This window comes from Leucopleurus acutus (assembly GCF_964270905.1).
Source record: "Leucopleurus acutus genome assembly, chromosome: 1".
Classification (NCBI taxonomy): Eukaryota; Metazoa; Chordata; class Mammalia; order Artiodactyla; family Delphinidae; genus Leucopleurus; species Leucopleurus acutus.
Window position 1 is genome coordinate 26,281,718 of NC_139142.1, and position 24,742 is coordinate 26,306,459.

At 48.5% G+C, this 24,742-nt stretch overlaps 1 protein-coding gene across 1 annotated transcript in view; it reads right to left on the reverse strand.

Moving 5' to 3' along the window:
* Nucleotides 1-1,220: 1,220 nt before the first annotated feature.
* Nucleotides 1,221-24,742, reverse strand: part of IFT43 (intraflagellar transport 43) — a gene marked incomplete at its 5' end in the record, with an annotated part of 88,193 nt that continues 64,671 nt past the window's right edge. Inside the window, 5 exons of the mRNA XM_082846061.1 lie at nucleotides 1,221-1,478; nucleotides 1,610-1,672; nucleotides 2,191-2,266; nucleotides 2,517-2,589; nucleotides 24,477-24,523. Coding sequence (XP_082702187.1) covers nucleotides 1,356-1,478; nucleotides 1,610-1,672; nucleotides 2,191-2,266; nucleotides 2,517-2,589; nucleotides 24,477-24,523 — 382 coding nt within the window. The 3' untranslated portion in view covers nucleotides 1,221-1,355. The remainder of the gene's footprint in view (nucleotides 1,479-1,609; nucleotides 1,673-2,190; nucleotides 2,267-2,516; nucleotides 2,590-24,476; nucleotides 24,524-24,742) is intronic.

Below are 24,742 nucleotides of genomic sequence, written 5' to 3' on the forward strand. Positions count from 1 at the left end.
GAAATACAGCAATTCCTCCTTTGGGTTTCAGAGTCTTGCAGGCTCAAGAAAAAGCAGCCTGGACGGAAACTTCTCAGTGACCATGGGAATTATTCCAAAGAGGGGCTGTCTGGGCTAAAAGTGTGACTCTGGAAAAGGAGGAAACGAGACCCCAAAGCCACTAAATCCCTGAGTTTATAATTAACCGACAAGTATTCTCTTTGCCTGCCCCGGAGCCGGTGGCCCACCAGGGAAGGGCACTGTAGTCAGAAAAAAATAACCCCCAGTGTGTTTCTGAAGTGTTGAGCCTCTTTGTTTTTCTGAATTTTAATGAAGGGCTTTCCAGGCAGGGTGAGAGCAGCATTCAGCACTCAGCACTCCCCACGGCCAGGAGTGGGGCTTGGTTAGTTGCCGCCAGACTGCGCGGGCCTGACCCAGCGTGGCATCTAGGAGAGGTGGGCGGGGAGACGTCCTGTCCTCAGATGAAATGTCTTGGGGAGTTAAGAGAAAAACAAAAACAAAAGATGTCTCTGTTTAGAAAAAGGACTGGGCTCTGCTCCAGATCTTGGCACATTTTGGAAACTGGCAGTGATGATGCTTGGGGGGAGCAACGGAGACAAACAGCTACACCTCTGAAAGGTCAGCGGAGGCCCAGGCTCCCTGAGAGAGTGTTTCTGTGGACGTCTCAGGGCTGCTGAGCTGGCCCCTGCTAATAAGAACCAGAAACAAGGCCCTGGGAACCTGTGGCAGAAAGGAAACATGTGCTTTGGAAGCCCCAGGCATGGGTTGCAGGAAGAGGGGGGAAAGGGGCGTGCTGTTAGAAGAGCCACCAAACCCTGACGTGGGCAGTGGGTCATCTGATCACGCCCACTGAAAGCTCGAAGGAGACAGTGAAACTTCACCAACATAACTGACCGTCCAAAGTGAGAAAGGCACGTAGCCAGGCCCTCCCCAGGACCCCAGCAGGCAGCCGCATGCCACCTCCCGTATCCCTGCGTCCAGGTGCTCACAGGTAGATGCTCCGGGGAGCTGCTGTGGCTTCTGTGAACCGAACGGCTTCCAGGAGCACCACCGCTTCTCCCCCTGAATCTAGCTTTCCCTCCCAAGCTTCAACGATGGGGAGACATGCCCTCCTTCACTCTTGACGAATCTTTCCAAGGGAGTGCTGGAAAGAAACGGAAGAGAGGGCTAAAGAAAAAAGCAATTTCTTACAGTCGAACGATCCAATGCGGTCTACTGAAAATAGATATTTTTATTACAAAATAGTCCACATAAAAATTCTGAGCTGCTTGCAAGCTTCTTTAGTTTTAGGTTTATGGCCTGTGTCTCGAGTCCAAAGCAGAGGTGACCGCGTGCAGGGTGAGCGACCCCCGGGCTCAGGTGTGCGAGGGCTGCTGTCCCACGGGGTCCTCCTTGTCCGTCTGCAGCACGTCCCACTCGCTGAGGAGCTCTGAGGACACCTCAGTGTACAGACGGTCCCAATCCCAGCTGACGTCATCCTGCCGAGACAGGCATCCCGGGGTGAGCTGGGGGACGCCGTCCCCTTGGTCACAGCCAGACTCCTACCGAGGCCAGCCTCGGAGCCAGCCGTTCCCGGGAATGAGGGGCAGGCACTGCCGCCGCTACGTACCTCTCGAACCTCATGCTCCGGCGCCAGGACTTTGGTGAGGAGCTTCAGGTCGATCTCTCCATCCTGTGAATGGGCAGGGAAAAAAAAAGAAAAAAAAAGGCAGGCTGTGCACCTCAGAGGCCTTCGGACAACGACCTCTGGCAAAGAGAGGGGGGCCAGGTTGAGTGTGGTGGAACTTCCCAAATCCAGAATGCCTTGCGAAATTGCAAATGCCTTGTGAAAGAGCAAAACTGTGGGTGGACCCCAATGCCACTGAGAACTGAGGGAACACCATGATGTCCTACAGGTTGGGCACTCCTTGGGGGAAGGTCAATACCAGGATGGCAGGAATGACAGCAGAATATCTACTGATGCCACGGGGGCAGCCAGGGAAGCAGGAAGGAGACTGGCCCTGGGAATGCTGGAATATGTTGGGTCCAGGGATGCTGTAATACCCGAGGATGATGTCTCTGGCAAAGGGACTGTTGCCTGGCAGCCTCAGAGACCCACGGAGGAGAGGCTGTAAGGCTTTGGAGAAACTGAGAACTCCCTACGGAGGCTGCCTGGAGCCTGCTCCTCTGCACAGAAGCTGCCTCACTCACCAAGGTCTGAAAGGCTGCGTACTTCATGAGGTCATTATCCAGGTCACGGTAGGTCATCACCCGGTTGACCTGGATGCTGCAGGAAAGACGGAATGTGAGGAGGAACCACAGGCAGAACCAGTGCCAGGAGTGCTGCCGGGCCACCAACCCAGAGCCTCGTAGGCAGCTGGGAAGGACCAAAATGGGGAGAAAACGTCTAATAAAATGGGAACCCTGGGATGGAGCCCATCCAGAGACATCTGGATCTCCCCTGGGGGGCAGCACCACTGGAGATGGTGTGTGGCACGGTCCCTGCCTCCTGCCAACTTCATATTAATTTAACATACCTGGGAGGGGCCGCCACCTGCAAAACAAAGTCTTCCTCCTGTACTTCTTCCAGGTCCGGAATAACAGGAATATCTGCAATGAGAGGAGAAGCCAAAAATGTCAGCAGCACGAATGGGGGATCTTGCCTGCTTCTGCACTGGCTACTTACCACCTTCAACGTGCCGGCCACAGTTAGGGCTACAGGCTTTGGGTAGAATGGACACAATGGTCTCTGGCCTCTAGGACCCCAGTCTAGGGCTGTGGAACTGAAGTAGAGGTGTGCATGGGAATCAAAGGCAGAACTTCAACAATTCCCAAATCTCAGGCTTTACCCCAGAACCTGCTGGACTAGAATCTCCTAGTGGGGTGGGGCTCAGGCGTCTGTATTTTTCCCGAAGATTTCTTGGGTGATCCTGACGTTTGCTCCAGGTTAGAAGCCACTGGCGTGGCTCTCTAAGGAGAAATATAAAGAAATGAGAAGAAAGTCCCAGACAGCACTTGGGGAAGTGTTTTTATTAGAGGAGAGAAAAGAAAAGAGGAGCTGAATGAATCTGGCGTGGCCAGAGACAGAGGAAGTGGGAAAGCGTAGTGTCACGAGGTGGATGTCACCATGAGTGCGCCTCCTCATGACCAAGGTTCACACCTGCATCAGCTCGTCCTAGTCTTTGCAAGGCCTGAGCCTGTATCTGAAGGTCACTTTACGCCTAATGATGTGACCTGGCTTCCCAGCAGTGTGTCCAGGATCAGAGTCTCCACTTACCGGGTCTAATACAATAAACAACACTGACTCTAAAGATGACACTTCCCTTGCTGTCTCTTGGAGATTCTCCTCCTCTGAACTCTCCACATGAGACAGACATACAAACATACAAGAGACATGAGGCTATTCCCTTTGTCAATCTAACAAAGTCATGCAAGTGGACAAACAGAGAGATAGCACATCACTTAATTGTGGAAACTTGCTTATTATAGCAGAAAAATCGTCCATCTTCTCCTGGGGATAACCTAACACCTTAAAGAAGTACTGCCTTCTCTCAGTGAGTATCACTGACTGGTAGAGGGGCTTTCTTTGTTTTAACCAGTCTGCATAGAGAAAAAAAGAGATGGGGCAGAAAAAAAGGCCAAGCAGGGAGAGACAGTCCTGGAATTCCCAAACCAACTGCAAATATTAAAAGGAGGAAAAATTCCAGAGAGGAGAGAGCAGTGAAGACACCCTTCGTTTTTTTGTTGTTTGTTTTGTTTTTTTGTTTTGTTTGCAGTACGCGGGCCTCTCACTGTTGTGGCCTCTCCGGTTGCGGAGCACAGGCCCCGGACGCGTAGGCTCAGCGGCCACGGCTCACGGGCCCAGACGCTCCGCGGCATGTGGGATCTTCCCGGACCGAGGCACGAACCCGTGTCCCCTGCATCGGCAGGCGGACTCTCAGCCACTGCGCCACCAGGGAAGCCCCCACCCTTCGTTTTTGCTTCCATGGACTAAATTTAAAAAAAAAAAAATTTTTTTTTTTAAGAGATGCAGAATCATTCCAAGAACAGTTGGGAAGACCCTTGCCACTTTCAGGCTATTCATTATTTAGACTTCGCGATGGTTCCAGTCAAGCTAAGCCCGAGTATATAAATGTCAGTTCCCAGCCTGGCGGCTTTATTATTGCTTCCAATGGAGGGGTTACAGATGCCGTACCTGGAAAGAGAGACAGAAAGCATGCAAGGGAGAGACGGAGACAGAGAAAATAAGACAGAGAGAAAGAGACAGGCAGAGAAAGAGAGTGATTAAAGGGATGAAAATAAAAAGAAAATGCCGATAGGGAAATAAAGAAGACACACACACCAGCCCCGAAATAATGAATCACATTCAGCAAGTCCCCTATCTAGAAAGACGCAGTGCAGAGCTTAGATGAGAATTAGAGATGGAGTTCTCTAATTTTCTATTTCTTATGCTAACAGAAATTCAGCTTGCTCGTCCCTGTTCACTCCGAGTGAAGAATACAGTCCATGTGAGGGCTGCCGATGGCACCGTCCCTGAGTCCAGGCCGAGAGGGCTCCTAGGCTGGCAGGACTGCACGGGCCCTGCAGTGGGGCAGGGCGGAAGCTGGCCATGCCATGCGCCATCAGCAGTGTGACAGGTCCGGCGTGAGGCAGTTAGCTGCTCCTGGCTCTCCTCGGTGTGAGGCCCAGCCTGAGATGAATATTCAGAAGTTGGTAAGAAAATGCTCCCTGCTGTGCTCAGGGCTCAGGACGGGGTCTTCCCCAAGTCCCCTCTTGCTCTGCAATGTCAGCATTTGGGTCCTGTCAACTCTGCCCAGCTTCTCCCAGCTCTGAGGAGCTGCACTTCTGCCCACTATCCACTCTGAGTCCCCGTGGCTTCCCTGTTTGTCCCCACCCCCCTCCTCCAAATGCTCACGAAGGAGCATGGGGCTGGCCCATCTGTGACAGAGCGGAGGTCAGCTCGGGCCTTGGCAAAGGGGCCGCTCAGAGCGGCACTGGCGGGGCTGGCCACACAGTGGGACTTCTCTCTAATTGGAAGCCTGGTGTCCAACAGAAACCGGTGAACTGCCTGAGCGGGACCAAGCCAGCGATGACAGCCAGGCCAAGGCAGGCTGGAGCGTTTCGGTGCAGTGACAGCTTGAGCCATCGCCGCAGAGCCTGGCCATCCAACTGCCGGCCCCAGTGGAACAGGTGGCCGTGGAGCAGGTTTCGGGCAAACTTCAAAGAACTTCCTAATTTTACAGTTTCTGATTTACAATCACAGACAAGTGCTTGCTTATGGATATATATAACGTGTTCCCAGGAGTTTCTGTCATCTTTCTCTCTTCCCTACCGCCCACCCCTCTCTCTCATACACACACATGCAGGATGACCCAACCTAGAAAAAGAAAACGGGCTTGAGAAATCAATCCGCTTCTTCACAAAATTACCTGCATGGAATGATCCGGCCCTGCCTGTCATCAGTGATGGCTACTTGACCTGCAAGCCTGAACCAGTGACCTAGTGTCTGATTCAGGGTGTCAAGCTTAACATTCAAAAGCAACAATTTTAATAGAGACAGTAAGAGGAACAAAGAAGTATGCTCTAGGACTATTGAAAAGCAGCCACTATTTAAAAAAATTCAATAATTATGTTAACTTTAGTTTCATTTTCTTCGATGCTGCTGATAATAAGAACATTAACAGAAACAATGGGTTACTTAAGCATATGGGTAAGACTCCTGTCCAGTGGCTAAGAGTGCAGGCACTGGAAGCATTCGAAGCCTGGCTCCCCCGTGTATAGCTGTGAGGCTTCATCCTCTCTGTGCCTCAGTTTCGTCAGCTGTAAAACGGGGAACATAACTACACCCACCTCACAGGGTTGCTGTATTACATGCGATCATCTAAAATATCAAGCACTATGCTTAGTAAGTAATAAATATTCTATATTATTCTTATTCGTTTAACAGATAAAACATTGAGCAGGGAGAGAAACTATATGGCTCTACCCTCATTTTCTCATTTAATCCTGCCCAGTTGTCACCATCTTCCAGATGAGAACACTGAGGCTCAGCAAGATGAAGTAGCTTGCGTGACGTGAGTCATTAAGAATGGACAGAGCAGGCTTCCAGCTCCAGTTCAACTGCACCCCTCCCAAAAAGGCTGTCCCCACCCCTGCCCAGAGGCTTTCTTTGCAAAGGTCCAGTGACTTCAAAGACGCCTCTACTAGTGGAGAGGTGAGACAACCGCCTATAGTTGGGACAGCTTTCGTTTTGCCTGCGACCGAGTGTCCTCTGTTCTCGGTGTTTCTCTGTCTCCCAATAACCATAACTAAGGGAAGTCTCTCCCTCACCATATGGCCGACTGGCTACTTCCCTACAACAAGGCCAAATGGTGCAGAGAGAAAAATGGACCGACACTGGAGACCCGGTGGCTGCGTGGAGAAGGAGGGGAACGGACGCCTCGAACGGCCCCAGGAAAAGGGCCGGCGAGGCAAAAGGGCTGAGACGTCAGTGCCGCAGCAGCGGGTGCCCTCATCCTTCGTTTCAGCTCCCCCAGACAGCACCCCCTGCTGACCAGTTACCCGCTGCTCTCTCCCAGCTCAGACTCCTTAACAAAACGGGCCTTCTCTGCTCTTTGCATTTGCTCCCAGCCTCTCATGTCAGCCATGTCACTTGCCTTTCACCTGCTTGTATCCCACGTGTTGCCCAATTAGCCACACTGTGGGGAAACTGCATTTGTTCACTTGTTCATTCGTTTATCCATTCATCCTTGAAGGGATGAATGGAGCAGCCCCTCTGTGAAAGGCACCGTGCTAGGAGGTGCCAGTAACAACAGCAGATAAACCCGACATGGGCCCTGTCTTCCTGCAGCACCAGTGTAGTGGGAGATAGCAATAAACACAAATAAATGTGCTGCCTGTAAATGAAAACACACACTGTGAAGGGAGCTAACTGGACTCTGAGACCAAAATAACAGGGAGACCCAATGTTTTATTTTTAATGGCAAAAGTAATATCATATGTGGTAATAAATTCAAATGCTGTAGACAAGTTTAAGATGAAAAATGTCCTTTCCTTATATGAATCCCAGCCATCTCCCTAGAGGTGATCACTATTAACCATTTCTCATATATGTTTACTGAAAAGAATTTCTGCATACACAGCACATATGTCCTTTTAAAATGTTTGCAAATGGCATCATGTTACGTATCCATTGTTTTACAACTTTTTTTTTTTTTTTTTTTGCGGTACGCGGGTCTCTCACTGTTGTGTCCTCTCCCGTTGCGGAGCACAGGCTCCGGACGCGCAGGCTCAGCGGCCATGGCTCACGGGCCCAGCCGCTCCGCGGCATGTGGGATCCTCCCGAACCGGGTCACGAACCCGTGTCCCCTGCATCGGCAGGCGGACTCTCAACCACTGCGCCACCAGGGAAGCCCCAACTTTTCTTTTTTTTTAAATTATTTTTTGGCTGTGCCATGCGGCATGCGGGATTTCAGTTCCCCGACCAGGGATTGAACCCATGCCCCCTGCAGCGGAAGCATGGAGTCTTAACCACTGGACCTCCAGGGAAGTTCTGCGACTTACTTTTATCTGTCCTTTTCAATGTACACGTGCATCTTATTCTTTTAAATGACCATCTAGTTTTCTATTGAATGGATGCTGCATAATGCCCTTAATTCAGTCCAGAGAGGATCTAATTCAGGATTTTGGGGGGGTGGAGTGTCGAGTTAGGGAAGGTCTCTGAACTAGGACAGGGCCACTGAAGGATAAGCAGGACTAAGCCAGGCAGGGGACAACGTGCACAAAGGCGCTAGGAGGTGAGGAGGAACTCGCTAAAAGGGTGGCGTGGCTGGTGTGCAGGGCCCAGGAGAGAGCAGCTCCGGGTGAAGCAGGAGAGAGGGCGTCAGGTGCCAGGTGAGGAAGGACCTGCATCAACCGGCCAGGAGACGCCTGGGTGCCTGCTATAGGCAAGACCTCTTTGGAGGCATATTAGGGGCAAACCAAGATGGACCCAGCATGGAAAAGTTGCAAAGGGAGGGTCTATACATTAAAAAAAAGATGATAAATGAGCAGAATAAGGAAAATGCACATCCCTTCCTTTGTGAATCATCTTGGAACCCAACAGGCAGAATTCAGAGCTTCCTACTCTACCTTTCCACAATGCTTTATATTCAAGGACACAGGATGGACCTGATTACTTTGCTGTAGGTAGAGCAAGTGAAATTTGCCCTCGGCCTGCCTCCTAGATGCTGAACTAGTGGAGGGTGAAGACCACGTCCCAGTCACTTCTGCATTCCCAAAGATGGGCAAACTAAAGGACAACTGAACGGAACTGGATCAATAAATGCCCCTCAGATCTGCAAGTCACACACATGGATGGGCCATGTCTATCTTCTCTATATCATTCTAATTATAGTATAAGTGTTCCTGAGTCCCAAAGTTGCCTAGGCAGGATTCATTTCACAAGAACAACCGAGAGCAATCCTTAGATACATCCTGGATTTGATGACATCACAACAGAGGCTTTGCCTCACTTGAGAGCTGCAAGGCCTCCTGGGAAGGGCCTGTGCATATACAAGAAACAATGGAGGAGTGGGGACAAAGTTACAGAGGAAGGGTCATCCAAATTGGGTCCATATGGACTGCTGGGCTTCCATCCTGAGGCTGGGTCACACTGCTCTTCGCCCTGGGCTTCCTCTTGATCTCTAGCGTGCCCCACTCCATCATGCCACCTTCTGGGAGCCCCCAGTAAAGGCTTGTTAATGAACAGCAACAGCAGTAAGAGCTAATTCCAAAGAGAGAGGTTGCCAAATGGAAAACTCATCAAGATACCAGCATACTAGCCTGCCAACAGATCTACCAACAAACCAACACCAGATGAAACCACAGAAGTAAATGAGGGGTGCTTAAATAAGTAATAGAAATAAATAATAGAAACATGTGGGAACACCAGTAGGATCAATTACAACTGGTTTCAAAGATGCGAGAAGCTGCCACTTGCCCTGAAATGCACACGTTGCCCGTAATACCATCACACCCGCACACTAAAATGCTAAGTACCCAGGGAAGTCCCAGAGGGATCCTTTTCTGCCCCTGTGGCTGGACAGCAAGAAGCCTGCCTGCCTCCTGCAAAGACCCTGGCCCCAGATCTCTGCAACGCAATTCATGATAGCCCGCCTTCACATCTAGCTGCTGTTGGCTTGTTTTGGTACCAGAACAGAAAGTGATTTCTTAGATCAGGCTCCGCTTGTAATGAGTACACCCTAAGCATTACTCAGGCTCTTTCCCTGGCGCAGAGGAAGGAGAGAACGAAGGAGGCACCCTGATCCGGCCCTCGGTCCCACCCAGGCAAACATGGCTCAGGCAGGGAACCCCTCCTCTCTGTGTCCCTTTTAGGTTCTACTCTTTGCTGATTTTCTTGGTTGGGGGTTTCTGAATGGAATTTTCTGGTCGTGGCCAGAAGGGTTTCTAGAGAGCTACATAAAGTCTCTTCTAACTCCAGCACTTTCTGACCTTGACGGCTTAGTAAACGATACCAGGGGCTGGCCTACCTTGTCAGGTTCCTCCGGGTGCTGAATGATGACATCTGCCCCTCTCGCTTCACCCACTAACTGTGCCCCCCACAGCAGAGGCCCCATGCGGTCCCACACCATCTCCTCCCAGAGCTGTTCCCCCGCCCAGTGCCCTGGCCACAACTGAGCACTCGTGGGCTGCTGAGGGCGCACGTCCACCCTGCATAATTCACAGCCACATTCAGTAACCCACCTGAAAGGGGCCTGGACACGCTGTGGAGGGACACCCCAAGAAGAGCAGTCCAGACAACCCCCAATGTTGCACTCAAAGTCAACAGACTCTCAGCAGAGCTCGTGAGCGAAAGGAAAGAATGTCCACGTTTCCAGGAGATTGCAACTTTACACCTGAGATCATTATAATTTTTCTCTGCAGCTGCAAAACTTTGTTTTACTGAATGCTGTTACCTTCTGCATCACGTATGGGGAATTTTAAACAGGCAAATGGAAGAAGGTCTGATTGAAGATGAAGTTAAATGAAAGAAATTGGTCTCATTTAGCACATGACAGGATTCATCTGTGTTCCCAAGTCCACTGAGGTGGCATCATGGGCGTTTCATATTCATGAGCTGCTGCGACACTGTGTCCCCTCATTTACAAAGAGCCGTGTTCAGCAAATTCTGTCCCTGTGGACACTCCATGCATTTCATGGTCTTGTCAGAGAGACATCAAACACTCCAGTAACCAAATACCAGAAAATGGCTTTAATTAGTGGATCTCAATCGTATAAATAATTTTTTTTTCTAAGTGAGAAAATGGAGAATTTTTTTAAAGGGAGAAGAAAAGGGGAAAGTGGTAGGCAACAGGCCTCCAACACCCGAAGGAACAAGGGAAAGGGACGGTCTCAGAGGAGTTCCTGGGCCCCTGCACTCCCCGGACGCACTGGGGTTCCGGGGCAAAAATGCATCTGCAGGTCCCTGGCGGGTCTGCTTTATGAGGACCGATCCCCGGTGATTTCACCTGATCCGGCCAGGTCACTGGGAGGGGAGGAGTGAGGCAGCCATGGGAGAAGAGTCTGAAAACTGTGATGCTGCTGGCCAGAAGGTCCACTGCAGGGACTGAGAAACAGGACTGATCACGAGCAAAAGGTGCCCAAGCAGGTCCCTGAGGAAGCGAATGACGGGGCAGGAAGATGTCCGTCCTGAGGTGCTGGCTTGGGTGGGGGGCGGTTTATCTATGTCCCGTACGTTGAGATGTCTCCATGCTCCTGCCAAACCCACCCCCTCCTCCTGCCGCTGGGGAAAGAGATCCCCGACCTCAGGAAGAACATCGAAAGAGCCGGTTGTTCCTCCCAGCCACCCACGCCGTGGCCACTCTCCTGGCTGACGACGGGCTGGACGGGAGGGCTTGGACTGAGTCCATTTCTGAGACAAGCCGGGCCTCAGGGGGTGTGGTGCCGGCTGGGTGGTGGGCAGACAGGAGGCTGTGCTGAGTGGTGACTTAGCTCGCGGTCTACTGTGGGTGTGCAGGCCCGGCCTCAGCATATTACCCACAGAGGGGTGGTGGCACTCTCCGGAAGGAGCATGAATGCAATCCCCTAGAATGCGATTTGCCCCATCACCCCACGCAGTCCACCAGGGGCTATGGAAGAGTCAGTATTGACCGCGCAAAGGGTCGTCAGCCAGGACTGACCCTTTGGAGCAATTCAAAGGCAGTGCTCATGGGAGGCAAGCACGGCCCAACAGGGGTTCTCCATAGGGAAGGATCCTGTTCAGCCCAGGAGCCTGACACTGGGAGGACCCTGGTGTCACGCACTGGAGTGGTCTCTAGGGAACAATCGCACAGTGGTTACCAACAGCTGAAGGAAAAGAAGAACAATGAACAGGGATGCTCCCTGCCACCCCAAGAGCTCTCTGGGAGCTTCGTGGCAGTTCCAGCTTTGATCCGTAGAGATGTGTTAAGGACGAGGGGTGGTAAGCGACTTCAAAGGTGACGAGGAATGAAGTGGCTGGAAGGAATGGAAAGTGAGGAACTCTCCACTCTCTTCAATAAGGCCCAAGATCAGTGATATGGTATTAATGTGACAGAGAGCACCTTCTCAGAGCCGCCAGATATGCCTGGCTTCTGTGTTAGAAACCAGGCGTATCTGATTCTATTTCATCCTCTCCGTGTTACGCTGAAAAAAACAAGACAAACTACCCTGCTTTTATTCTAAATCCTTAGGTTTTGTATTTTTTCCTTATATATATTTATTACAAAAATGCTCCTTTGATCAGTGCCAGCCGTGACTCCGCCACATACAGAATGCTTCTGAGCCGTTCCGTCCTCGCAAGGCCACTGCCGGTGACAGCCAGCTGGTTTTGATCACAGCCATTCCCAATCAGATTTTCATAAGATAGATGAGCAGTCTTACTGCTGCTCTCTCTCTCATCAGATGAGAAACAGAGGGGGAGGGGGGGATGGGTCCTGAGGGAACGGGGCAACAATCAAGGGCTGCCGGGTTCTTTCTCTGTCCCTCCGCTGCAGCAATTTTCAAAGGCATTTGCCTCGGGCACTTTTAAATGATGGTGTCTCAATTCTGTAATCATCTTTCAAGAGCTTCCTCTTAAAGGGTCTTTTAGGTAAACCCAGTCCGTCAACCACACTTATGCACTCAGGAATCACATTCCCAGTATGTGTCCCCACGCGTGTGTGTATACATATAGGCGAGTACACACATGCACACACCAAACATCTGGGCATTTCTAGAAAGCCGGGAGGACCTGAAGCTGGAAAGGAAGACCTACCAGTTGGCCATATCAAGTTCGTCTCTCGCTAGGGTAAGAGGGTCCCCTATCACTGCTCCCCTGGATTTCTGCTATACCTAGGCTTTGTTATCTCGGGTTCTTCTTTAGAAACTAATCCCCATGTGTGGGAAGGAAAGACTTCAATTGAGGTTTAAGTGATGCACTGAGTCCAACTTCAGATGAACAATCACGCCTGTCCCTTCCTGTCTCACCTAAGCACTATCTGACCGTCAGACTTCAAGATGAGTGAGGCATCACGGCCGTTTGCTTGGAGAGCACAGTCCCCAGGCCACAGCTTGCTGTGGTTTGGGTTACAAAGACTATTTTTTTGTGTGTGGCAGAGAACGCTATGCCTCTTCTCTATACAGTCCCCGTCACTTGAAACAGATATCCTAAAGCACTGAGCCTCTCCTTCTAGTCACATAAAAATCTGAGTCTAAGATGTCCCTGGGCAATGGTTCTCATCAATATGGCCTCATCTCCTCTCTGCCCTCACCCACCACTCCTTTCACAGCTGTGCGGAGAAGTACCCGTGCCTCTCCCCAAAGCTGGACCACGGCTCACCATCACATCTAGGACCATCTCACGAAACTAAACGGGATTGGCTTTGTCCTACCCTGATCCCATCTTCCATATTCAACAGGGACAGAATCCAAGGAGTTACGGAATAAATACCCAGATCTCTACAACTATTTCAGGGAGATTTAACTCTCTTCACTTTTGTCAGTGCTTAATGTTGGATGATTTACTATTAACCACATTCCTCCAAACCGACTACAGCACGATGGAATGCTGACAGAGCTTTCTCTGTGTTCCTGGAGGAAGGTTAATACAATCTGCTTCCTTTACGATGCGCGTGCATGCGTGGTGCAGGACGTCTGTGTCATGCTCCCCACTCTTCCTCTTCAGACGGGGACATCCCAGTAAGCTGCTCACGTGAACAAAGAAAATGGAGTCCCAGAGAGGTCGCTGTCAACCACGTTTCGGGCAGAGCTGTTTGTGACGGAAAGCTTGAAAGGCTGGTGTGACCCAGAGATTGTAGGGGCCCACTAGGGGCCTAGAGCACTCTGTTCCAGCTCTGCCAGCAGAGCAGGAGGTCTGGTCAACGCTCTGGGCTGTGCTTTGCAGCTGGACCAGGGCGAGGTACGGAACAGCTGAGGTGACAAAGCAGAACAACCAAAATGTGCTCCAAGCTTAACTCCATTTGCAGAAGCTCCCCTGACTCTCTGCCTCTTCAAGAGGCAAGAAGAGCGCAGCCAAACCAGTCTCTACTATGTGTGCTGAGCTAAGTCATTCCATCCCATCAGCTCTTAGATACCTACTCCATGATGGTGTATGCTTGTCCCACGGTAGGGGAATGGGACCCTGAATTACCTCCTGCAAAAAACAACAGCAAGTCAAAACAACTTTTCTTGCTTCATTAAAGAAACTTCTGGCAAGTCCCCTGTAACTCCTCTGGCATCTCACTCACTCTGGGGCCAAACCCACACTGGGGAGTAAAGAAGTTGCCCTTGGGGCCCCAAGAGTCTACATCTACTAGAGTTCATTTTTCTTTTGCTGCCAGGAATGTGGCCTTAACTGTCTATCAAGGAAGAACTGAACCCAGATTCCTGGTCCACAGAGCTGTACTAGAGGGTCCACCTGATTAGGAGTAGGAAACCTGGGTCCCAGATCTGCCCCTGATTTGCTGACCATGTGCAGTTACTCGTCAACTTTTGTCCCAAGTTTCCTCATCACCAAAATGAGGTGCCTTCTATCTCTACGACATCCTTATTTCTAGGCTGTCCATTCCCGTATACCTAGTGATAAAAAAAACCCAAAAACACCTGACTGTCATATTTGCCTATGGAAGTCTTTCTAAATGTCCCAGCCACAGACATGGCCTACAGGTAAAGCGCACCAAGTCTTTTGTTTAGAGAATCACTTTACAGAAAGTTTATTTTCTATACTAAAATGAACCTGCGCAGAGTCCACCTGTGGCCCATGATGATCTCAGCTCAGTATTGGCACCATGATCCAACACCCCTGGCTGGGGCTCTTTGACGTTCCATGCAGTCTTTTGAGTGTCCCAAGTCTCTGTGATGTCAGTTTGTTCCCTCAGCTGTGTCTCAAAGCATTGCGCTGGTGGGAGAGCTCCAGCCATAGCCCGCCACAGCCCAGGGAGTGCCCTGCGGGGTCTCTGTTCTTCCAAACTTCCCATACTCCCCACTACTCACCCTGACACCTGCACAAGCCCAGTGACACTCCTTCCTCTCCCCTTAAAATAGGCTCTCCTCTCCAAAGGACCCAGAAGAGAATTCATTATCTAAAAGCAATCCCAATGGATTTGATAGAAAAGAAAACGTAACATGAAGGAGAGGCGTGGTCCAACCTGAAGATTCTGCTTCGTATCGCAGAGCCCTAAAGACCTGGTCTCTCTGGCTTTTCTCTGCTCAGCCTGGATGTTGCTGCCAAGACTTCACGGGGAAAGGATCAGCAGAGCTGAGGACAGGGGCCAGCGGGTTAATCTGAGAATCAGGAAAGGATAACATATCTGCAACAGGGCAGTGGGAATATGAGTGGAGGCAAGCTTCCTGGATAAGCAGGCTTGAGAAACGAACCTAACACTTTGAGAGCAAAGACGAAGGTGGTGAGAACAGGTGATCGTGAGTCACAAAGGCCATGTCCCAACTCCAGCTCCATCACTTACTAGCAGTGATGTCCTGGAGCAGCTCATGCTGGCTAAAAATTTTAGGAATTTCGCATGCAGGTTGTTAAACATAAACATCATTAAAGATTAAATTATACATCCTTATAATTAAATAAATTCTATTAAAAACAAAGGTAATACTCAAAACTCACCACTTCCTAAATTTTACTACACTTTACTTTGCCTATGCTCTTGAAATTATTTACATCCAATGTACCTGTATGATGGAAACATACTGGTGTGCTACTGTCCATCTCTTCCCAGTTCTGTGGTCACTGATGTCATGCTGGGAGCTTGAAAACAGCCCTCATGGGAGCATTTACACCACAGAAATCGGCAAACTCTACCAATGAGGACTTTTTCTCCCCCAGAGAGCTGGTTGTTAAATATTTCCCAGCACATCATTGCTTACTAGCCATGTGACCTCTGTGAGCTACTAAACATCACAAAACTTCAGTTTCTTCTTCTGTAAAAGGGTGATGATCACAGTGTCTCTTCATAGAAATGTTGTGAGGATTAACTGAAATATTGCAGGTAAAGCAGCACAGGGCCTGGCTCTTGGTAAACACTTACAAACATTGATTATCAATACCATTTCCTATAAGAAGGACTTCTTTTTCAAATTTCATACCCAGTATCCTATAAACAGAATGAAGCTTAACAAGGCACAGAGAGGGAGGCAAAGGAACTAGGTTTGGGTACTACCTAATAAGTCCAGTGTGCTGCAGTAAGCTTAAGGAAGGGAATGCCAACATAACGGAACATTCATACTAAGCAAGAGAAAAGAATTGAGATATCAGGGTTCCAATTTATCTGCACTTAAAGAATTCTTTCCACTTTCTCTTTCTCCACATTAAAACTGCTTGGGCCAATAGTGACTGCTGCTTGCAGGAGAACGGATGAAGGATAGGGTGGAAGGATTAAGCAGGCAATGAGAAAGAGCCCAAAAGAGAGTTAGAAAGCCCGGAGACAGAGATGAACGGGGAGGGGGCGACAAAGCGATATCCCACTACATATAGCATTTTTCTAATTCCACTGACAGTCTAGCATCTCACATCTCATCCAGCCTCATTGCTTGGCTGTGTTCAGCCACTTTTACCTATTTCCCCTGTTGACATGGATAGAAAATTGAGCAATTACCCTTAAATTTGGAGCTCTCAGATCATCCAGATTGCTACACTTGCAGAATTAAGTCCCCAATTGCCCCTGGCTAGAAGTGGCTCAACTCAGCCTGTCCTTCAGGAATTTCACACTTTTGGGTTGGCCATAGGATTTATCACTCCTAAGGTTTTAAGGTATTCGATTCTGTCACACCTGGACCCCAGGATGCAAAGAGCACAGCCCTCTCCAGTGGGGAGGTGGCATGCCCCAGAGGCACTGGGAGATGCCTGGAAGAGGGAGTTACAATTCCACCCACAGTCCCGGGTTACACCAAGATGCGATGGTTATAGGCAAGAAAGAGCTAATCCTTTTTTTTAAGCTCCTGTTTTCAGAGACTTTCCACTTTTTTAAAGCCATTATTTGGGGGGCTCACAAGTTCTTTCTTAACTTGACTTTACCTCAGAGATAAACTTTTTGAAAGTTGAGTTCACATCTAATTGTGTTTTAAGAGATGATCTCAGTCTGAATACTGTTTACCTTTTTTAAAGACAAAGAATTTCTTTTCTCCCATTTGTGTGCCTCTCAGTGCCCCTTTTGAAGTTTCACTTTCCATCCAGAGTTCACTTTCTGAGAGCTGGATTTTAGAGCCGGAAGAGACCAAACAGGCCTGGAAACACTTCTGGCGTCAGAGAGATGACAGGACTTTGTGCCTCCTGTCTCCTCTACCAGGGTCCTCCCAACCCCCAGTCTCCACACTCCTTTCGCTGGCAAGCAATTATTTATTTATTTTTGGCCATGCCACGTGGCACGCGGGATCTTAGTTCCCCGACCAGGGATCAAACCTGTTGCCCCCTGCACTGGGAGCACGGAGTCTTAACCACTGGACCGCCAGGGAAGTCCCTGCTGGCAACTTCTACTCTTCCTTCAAGTCGAAGTTTGAAAGTCACTTCTTCAGAGTGGCCCTCCCTCAGTTCCCAACCCCAAACAGGTCTTCACGTTATTCTCCCTCATGGCACTCCAGACTCCTCCCTCAGTGGACTCAACTGCAATTTGTCCTTACTTCTTTAGTGTGTGACTATTTGATTAGTCCCCATATCCCCGACTAGACTGTAAGCTGTATGAGGGCAAGGACTAAGAATGGTTTGTACACCATCATGTTCCCAGTGCCCAGCTCCAAGCATCACACATAGCAGGTATTCAACAAATGGTGGTTAAAGGAATGAGTGAATGAATGACTTGCCCAATGTCGCCTGTAGAGACTGGGTTCGCTCCTATTCCAGATCCAATGTTCTTTCTCTAACATACAACCTTCCATGACAGAAGAAGTCTGAAGGCCTAGGGCAAACTAGAAACTTGATTCCAAGAATAGGAATGGATAATTAAGCCACTAAAGGAAAGATCCGTTTTGCCATCCTACAATTTTGGGACCCTGAGGTCATTTGGGGGCTCTGGCTGTCCATTATTCTTAGTTGTTCTCCAGAAGCACGAATCCCAACTTCCCCGAAGCACGGTGTCAGCTCTAGCTGTGAGCAAATCTACCTAGAATCAGCAAATTAGATGATTGGCAATCTTTAACCTTCATGAAAGGCAGTTTATGTGGGGATGTTGACTATCTGTAGTTGAGAATGGACCAGAATCAGGGCTTAACTCTGCAGAAGCAGCTTCCCTCCTGGTTATGGTGAATGAACCCCTTATTCATCCTCAACGTGGAGTCGCTCCTCATGCCAGGCAACTTATCTTGGAAGGCTGTGCACGTGTTTCTCTGCCTAACCTAATCCTATCCAGCCTTTAGGACCCAGGCAAGTTCTTCCTTCTTCCTGAAGGGCCCTCAGCCTACAGGGATCACTTCCTCTTCTGACCTCACAGCCCTTAATAACATAAATCACCAATATAGCAACAACTACTTGCTACCTTTGTCACTCAGTACACTGCTGTCTAAGCTATTTAACCCTTGTAATGCTTTCCATCTTTCATGTTTTGTCTCCCCAACAAAGTCCTGTGTTCCCCTAGAGGACAGCCCTCCAATGTCTTAGGAAGGATTTGCAAATCCCTTCCCAAAGCCCTAATCCAACTTGCAGATGCATTTTGTCCTGTTCATAAAGTGATATTTTAAAATTCTGTCATTTTTTGAAATCTGAATTTGAAAACTTTCAGGTCATGCCATCTCCCCTCCAAGCTCACCACAGGCCCCACCATTCTTTATAGTTGAACACTTCTGCTGTTTCAAGTATTTATATTACCTGCCTGGCCCCTAAAAACATTTGAGCTCAGCATGCCTTGGTCTTGCAAACAGTCCCGCTGCCAATACATTCCAGTTAACCAACAGATCCCCCAAACCACCCCTACACGGCACTCACTCTTCGCTTCTCGTTCAAAAAACACACCCGATCTCAACAGCTGCTTCCTTCTTCTGTTTTTCTGTTCTCTTCCCTCGGAAGCCTGAGGGGTCAATGGATGGGAGGAAGTGCTTCTCTTCTCTCCCTCGGCTTCTTCCCCAGGGAAGAAGAAGCACCATGTATCAAGAGTGATCCAGGGAGGCTGAATGCTGAGAAATATATCTCGAGAGACATGGCTTCTCAAAGTCTTCTATGAAAGAGGAGGAACGATAGGCTTCCCTGGTGGCGCAGTGGTTGAGAGTCCGCCTGCCGACGCAGGGGACGCGGGTTCGTGCCCCGGTCTGGGAAGATCCCACGTGCCGCGGAGTGGCTGGGCCCGTGAGCCATGGCCGCTGAGCCTGCGCGTCCGGAGCCTGTGCTCCGCAACGGGAGAGGCCACAACAGTGAGAGGCCCACGTACCGCAAACAAAACAAAACAAAAACGAAACAAAAACAGGAGAGGAGGAAAGAAGAGCGGGCATTTCTCACTAGGTCAGAGAATCCTGGAGGGCACGGGCTGTCTCACGCATCACCATCGGCATGGCAGCAGCACAAGCCACAGGAGGCGCTGCATGAAGACCCCCTGGCTCTCCTCAGTGGAACTCACCTCCAAGGCGCCGGGAGGAGGCCCTGGACCGTGGCTTCTCATCTCTGTTCCTGGAGATTCATCTTCTCCTTTAGAGATGACTCGTCAACTGCCCACCCCCACCAAGTACCAGAAGACAAGCAGTCCCTTCCCAGGTGAGAATACTCCCCACTGATGACCTCAAGGAACCTGGATGTGATTTTATTAAGGGAACCAGCAGGTTCCCTCACAGGTGCCCAGAGATCTGTTTAATGTCACTGTTGAATGAGCGTCCATGGATGGTTCAGGGCAATCATTTCGTGGAGTCTCCCCACCCACTGGTTATTCTAAGTTCAAAGGAGCAGCCTTAACTAGCCAACCAAGTAATTCCCTGAGCAAAGATAATTCTAGAAACTAGTTATATGTAACATATGATTCCTATTGCATAATGGATTCTAAACATTCACATACAGTGAAATGGACTAAGTCGAGTGTGAAGTGGAACATATGAACTGATTTTCCACTACAGGACTCAGGCATAACTGCATGGAAAACAGATTTATGCCAGGGAAGAGGCATACCTCCTAGAAGGTAACATCAAGTGCACTCTGACAAGAAAGGGTTTTATGCGTCAAACCTCTGGAGCCAAAATTAAGGCCAATTCACAAATTTCACATTCCAAGTTTGTGAAGGGGAAAAGAATAGTAGGGGTATTCTCTGAAAACAGTATCTTTCTTCTCCCCTTCCTTAATGAAATTGTATTAAGCATCCCGTCAGTAATGCCAGCACTCTATCTTACACATCTGGGCACTGACATTGACACAACCAACCTGTGCGAGGAGATGCCAGCACAGTGGAGGGTCGTACCATTGTTACAGCTCAGAGGCCAAGAGCAAGGACTCTGGAGCCAAGACCTGCATTCAAAGTTCGGTGCTGAGCTATGCTGCGTTAGTAAAGAGTGGTGAGCGCAGCTGCCTTCCAAATCCTGATGTTGTCATTTACTAGCTGTGTGACTTTCGGCAAGGTTACCTTTCTTTGCCTTAGTCTGCTCATCTTTAAAATGGGGATAACGAACAACTGAAATGTCCTTTAACAGGTGACTAGATAACCAAAATGTGCTATGTCCATATATTAGCAATAAAAATGAACAGGGTAATGATACACGCAACCAGCTGGATGCATCTCAAAATCATTCCAGTGAGCGGAAAAAGCCAAACACAGAAGCGTACATACATATGATCCAATGTGTATAAAATTCTAGAAACTACAAACCACTCTATCTTGACAAAAAAACAGATCATAGCTGCCTGGAGGGGCAGAGGAAGGGTGGACTGGCAAGTGGCATGAGAAACTTCTGGGGGTGATGGAAATGTTTTGTATATTGATGGTGGTGGAGATTTAACTGGGTATATACATGTATAAAAATTCACACTGTGTACTTTGAATGGATGCAGTCTACTGTATGCAAATTAGAACTCAATAAAACTGATTTAAAGGAACTTTCCCATAGATTTGTTTTGTGAATTAAATGAGAAAAAAGAAGTACTACACAACGTGGTAAATGTTTGGTAATACTGGTGATGGCTGTGATGCTGGTGGACACCACAGTATGACAGCAGAGTGTTTGTTCCCTTGAGAGTCAGAAGATCAGAGCTTCCCTTTGAGTCCTGAGATTCTGTATAATAATCTGTAAAGCTCAATCTCTTAACACGTCAAATGGCAGGTTTGGACAAGGTGGCCTATAGAGTTGCTTAAAACTGCATCAATTTGGGACTTCCCTGGTGGCGCAGTGGTTAAGAATCCTCCTGCCAATGCAAGGGACACGGGTTTGATCCCTGGTCTGGGAAGATCCCACATGCCGCAGAGCAACTAAGCCCGTGCGCCACAACTACGGAGCCTGCGCTCTAGAGCCTGCAGGCCACAGCTACTGAGCACACGTGCTGCAACTACTGAAGTCCGTGCACCTAGAGCCTGTGCTCTGCAACAAGAGAAGCCACCGCAATGAGAAGCCCGCGCACCGCAACGAAGAGCAGCCGCTGCTCGCCACAACTAGAGAAAGCCCGTGCGTAGCAATGAAGACCCAACACAGCCAAAAATAAACAAATAAATAAATAAATTTACAGAAAAAACCCCTGCAACAATTTGATTCTAACGTGATGATGTCACAATGGCGGCCAGCACAACCTTCTAATAATGCATTTGTGATGTGTGTAAACTTCAGTATTCAGAGGGTTTTGCTGTAATATTTAACAGGTACTCCTTGAAATGGAGCATGTTCACACACTGAAAAAAAATGGAGAAGGTGGGATTTCAGAGGTCCTTTGAGGGGAGCTGGAAAGAGGTCCAAGGTGGGGTGGGGAGAGGTGTGGAGAAAAGTCCCAGTTGAATAAACCTTCTGTAGACCATGAATTGAATGAGCACCTCAGATTCATCAGCATCACAATTTCCAAGCACACTGCGCCTTAACCACCAAACAGCTCTGTTCATGTCTGGCAGGGACCTGCCTTCTTGAGTCCAGGGAACATCCTCCTGGGTGGTTGCCCTGCTGCCCTATGCAACCAATGGCTGAAGCAACAGAGCGTTTGTGAGGACAGGCCAACCCAAAGGGTGGCAGTAGCCACCAATCACTGAGCATCACAGCTGCCAGTGTAGCACTGGCAGAGGACATCCTAGGAACACATCTGGGAAAGCAGACTCTGGTAAAAGAAGTGCAGGATACCTTGTTGAACAGGGCCGCTGGGAATTATTAGTGGGTGGAGAAGTTTGGCAGCTGAGAGGAATTTAGTGAGCAGAGCTAAGGAGGAATATCTGGCAAAAAGAAATGAGCTTGTCAGTAAGAGATAATGGAAAAGCTAAGTGCTGAAGAACGATGGGAGCAGCGGGCCCAGGAGCTCTTACTAACTCCTAGAGTGCAGGCTGAATTCCTGACCTCCAGAGACTCCCTTTCTACCTTCAAACCCCTTTGGAAGGAGATGAGGCAGAAGTACTCTTGCACACAACTCCCCCTCCAGTCTTCAATCCTGGCTTTGGAGGCACTACAGCAGGGTTGTCAAACTTCAATGTGCGAAATATTTATCCAGGGAGCTTACTTAAATTAATGCAGATCCCTGGGCCCCAACTCCAGCTTCTGTTTTGTGGGTGGCCTGGGAATCTGTATTTTAACCACCATCCCAGAGTATTTCACGATTGTCCTATATGACCCTCGCCCTAATCCTGTGAGGTAGCTAAGACACGGAGAACCATCCATGTTCTACAGATTTAATTCTCTCCTCCACTCTGTAGTTGCAAGCAAAGGTTATTTAATAGAAGGCTTTGGGACTCCGCTTCTAGCCATGAGAGAATAACTGTTACCAAACTTGCCTTCCGGCTATAAACGATTAGCAAACTGGAAAAAATACAAGATACAACTGTTTTCACACAGTGGACAAGAGGTAGCACAGAACTGTGATCCCCAAGGGAAGGGAAACAAATGAAGTGGGCCCTGCAGTCACCCTGGCTTCTGCCTGAGATGCTTCCTGGACACTGGCACAGGGGTGGGGAACCCCAAGTGGAGCATGGGGAGGGAGGTCTGGCTGAGCTGAGGAGACAGAGGTCAAAGTTTAGGGGGCTAAGGCGGCTGGAATTTGAGAAGCCACCTAGGTGTTCATCAGTAGATGAATGGATAAGAAAGATACGGTATATATATATATATATATATATATATATATATATATATATATATATATATAGTGGAATATTACTCAGCCATTAAAAAAGGAAATCTTGCCGTTTGTGAAAACATGGATGGACCCGGAGGGTATTATGCTAAGTGAAATAAGTCAGACAGAGGAAGACAAATACCATATGATCTCACTTATGTGCAGAATCTAAACACCAAAACAAACACAAAACAAAAACTGACTCACAGATACAGAGAATAAACAGGTGATTGCCAGAGCAGGGGTGGGTGAGGTGAAATAGGGAAAGAGGATTAAGAGGTACAAACTTCCAGTTATAAAATAAATAAGCCACAGGGAAGTAATATACAGACAGCATAAGGAATATGGTCAATAAAACTGTAATAACTTGTATGGGGACAGATAGATTTATCATGAAGATCATTTCATTAATGTATGCAAATGTCAAATCAGTACATAGTACACCTGATCCAGCATAATATTGTACATCAACTATATTTCAATTTTAAAAAAAGAAAAGAAACAATGGCTACAATTATCTGTATCTGATGAAAACCATAAATGCACAGACTCAAGAAGTTCAAGTAGGATAAACACAAAGTAAACCACAACAAGGCACATCAGAACCAAACTGCTGAAAATAACAAATGAGGGGAAATAAGTCTTAAAAGCAGGAGAAAAAGATATACTGCACACAGGGGCACAGACATAAGGAGGACCACTGAGCTCTCCTCAGACACAGTGCAAGCTAGAGGACAATGAGCTAAGTATCTAAAATGCTCAAAGGGAAACAGAGTTGCCGGCCCAGACTTCTGTATCTGGTGAACAGTAAAGACATTTTCAGACAAACAAGGCTGAGACAATTTGTTGCCAGAGGACCTGCTCTACAAAAAAGATGTTAAATGAAGCGCTTCAGGCACAAGGGAAATGATACAAGATGGAAACTGAACTCTGCACAAAGGAACAGTGTGGAAATGGTAAATATATGGGTTAAAAAAGAGGCTTTGATCATTTAGGTCTTGAAGATAACCTCCACTCTAGTAGGTTTCTTGTAAAAGTACACACAAACTTTACCTTTTGAGTTTCTGAACACAGGTTTCAGCTGTGACATGGCTGCTGGACATGTAAGTGCTGTTTCTCCCTCATTTACAATGTCAGCCTTTAACTGGCTACTGTGTGTCGTGCATGAGAGATGCAAAGATAAATAAGACACAGTGTCCACTATCAAGGAGCTTAGAGCCCGGTTGGAAGAACAATCAAGCCAATAAAGAATTAAAGTGTGATAATCACTTAGCTCTGTGACCATGGGCAACTTAACTTCTCTGTACTTTAGTCTCCTTAACTATAAAATGGGGATAATAATAGTACTGCCTCATAGGGGTGTTGTGAAATGAAACGCTTTAACATCTATAAAGTGGTGGGACAGTGCCTGAGATATAATAAACACCTGATAAGTATTAGCTATTATTGCCATGGTGGTGTGTTACAACGGAAGTTTGCCCAGGAGGTTGCCTGCGCAGAGAAAGAACATCAGACTCGGAGAAAGGCTGGGATGGAAGGGAAGACATTTCAGAGGAGGTGGTGCTTCCAGCTGAGTTTTGAAGGACAAAGAGGGTTAGTGGATAAAGAAGAAGGTGGGGTATTCCAGGCAGGGGCAGGAGCACGTAGCAAGGCGCGGGGATGCAAAACAAAAGGCTAGCATGAGGCCACAGGGGTGTTTCCAGGAAGCCTGCAGCAAATGGCGCCTTAACTGTAGCTCAGGAAATGCTCTGGGGCGTCGCTGGAAGCCCTTCTGACTTGCCCAAGGACATCTTACCTCCTCCATCATCTGATCCATCCAGGCTCTGCTGTCTGAGGCGGTGACTGCCCCCAAAAAGAAGGAAAGGAAAGCAGAAAGTGAAAACCCTATATTGTCATTGCTTCCATTCTTTCTCTAGATGAAAACGCTTCTGGACCCACTCCCTCCACCAACGTGGTCAGACTCAATTTGGCAGCTGGTCTGCCACGTACGGCCACACGAGCCATGGGATGCTACGTCCCACAGGCAGCGTCACCCCGACCGAGACAGGATGCTCCATCCAC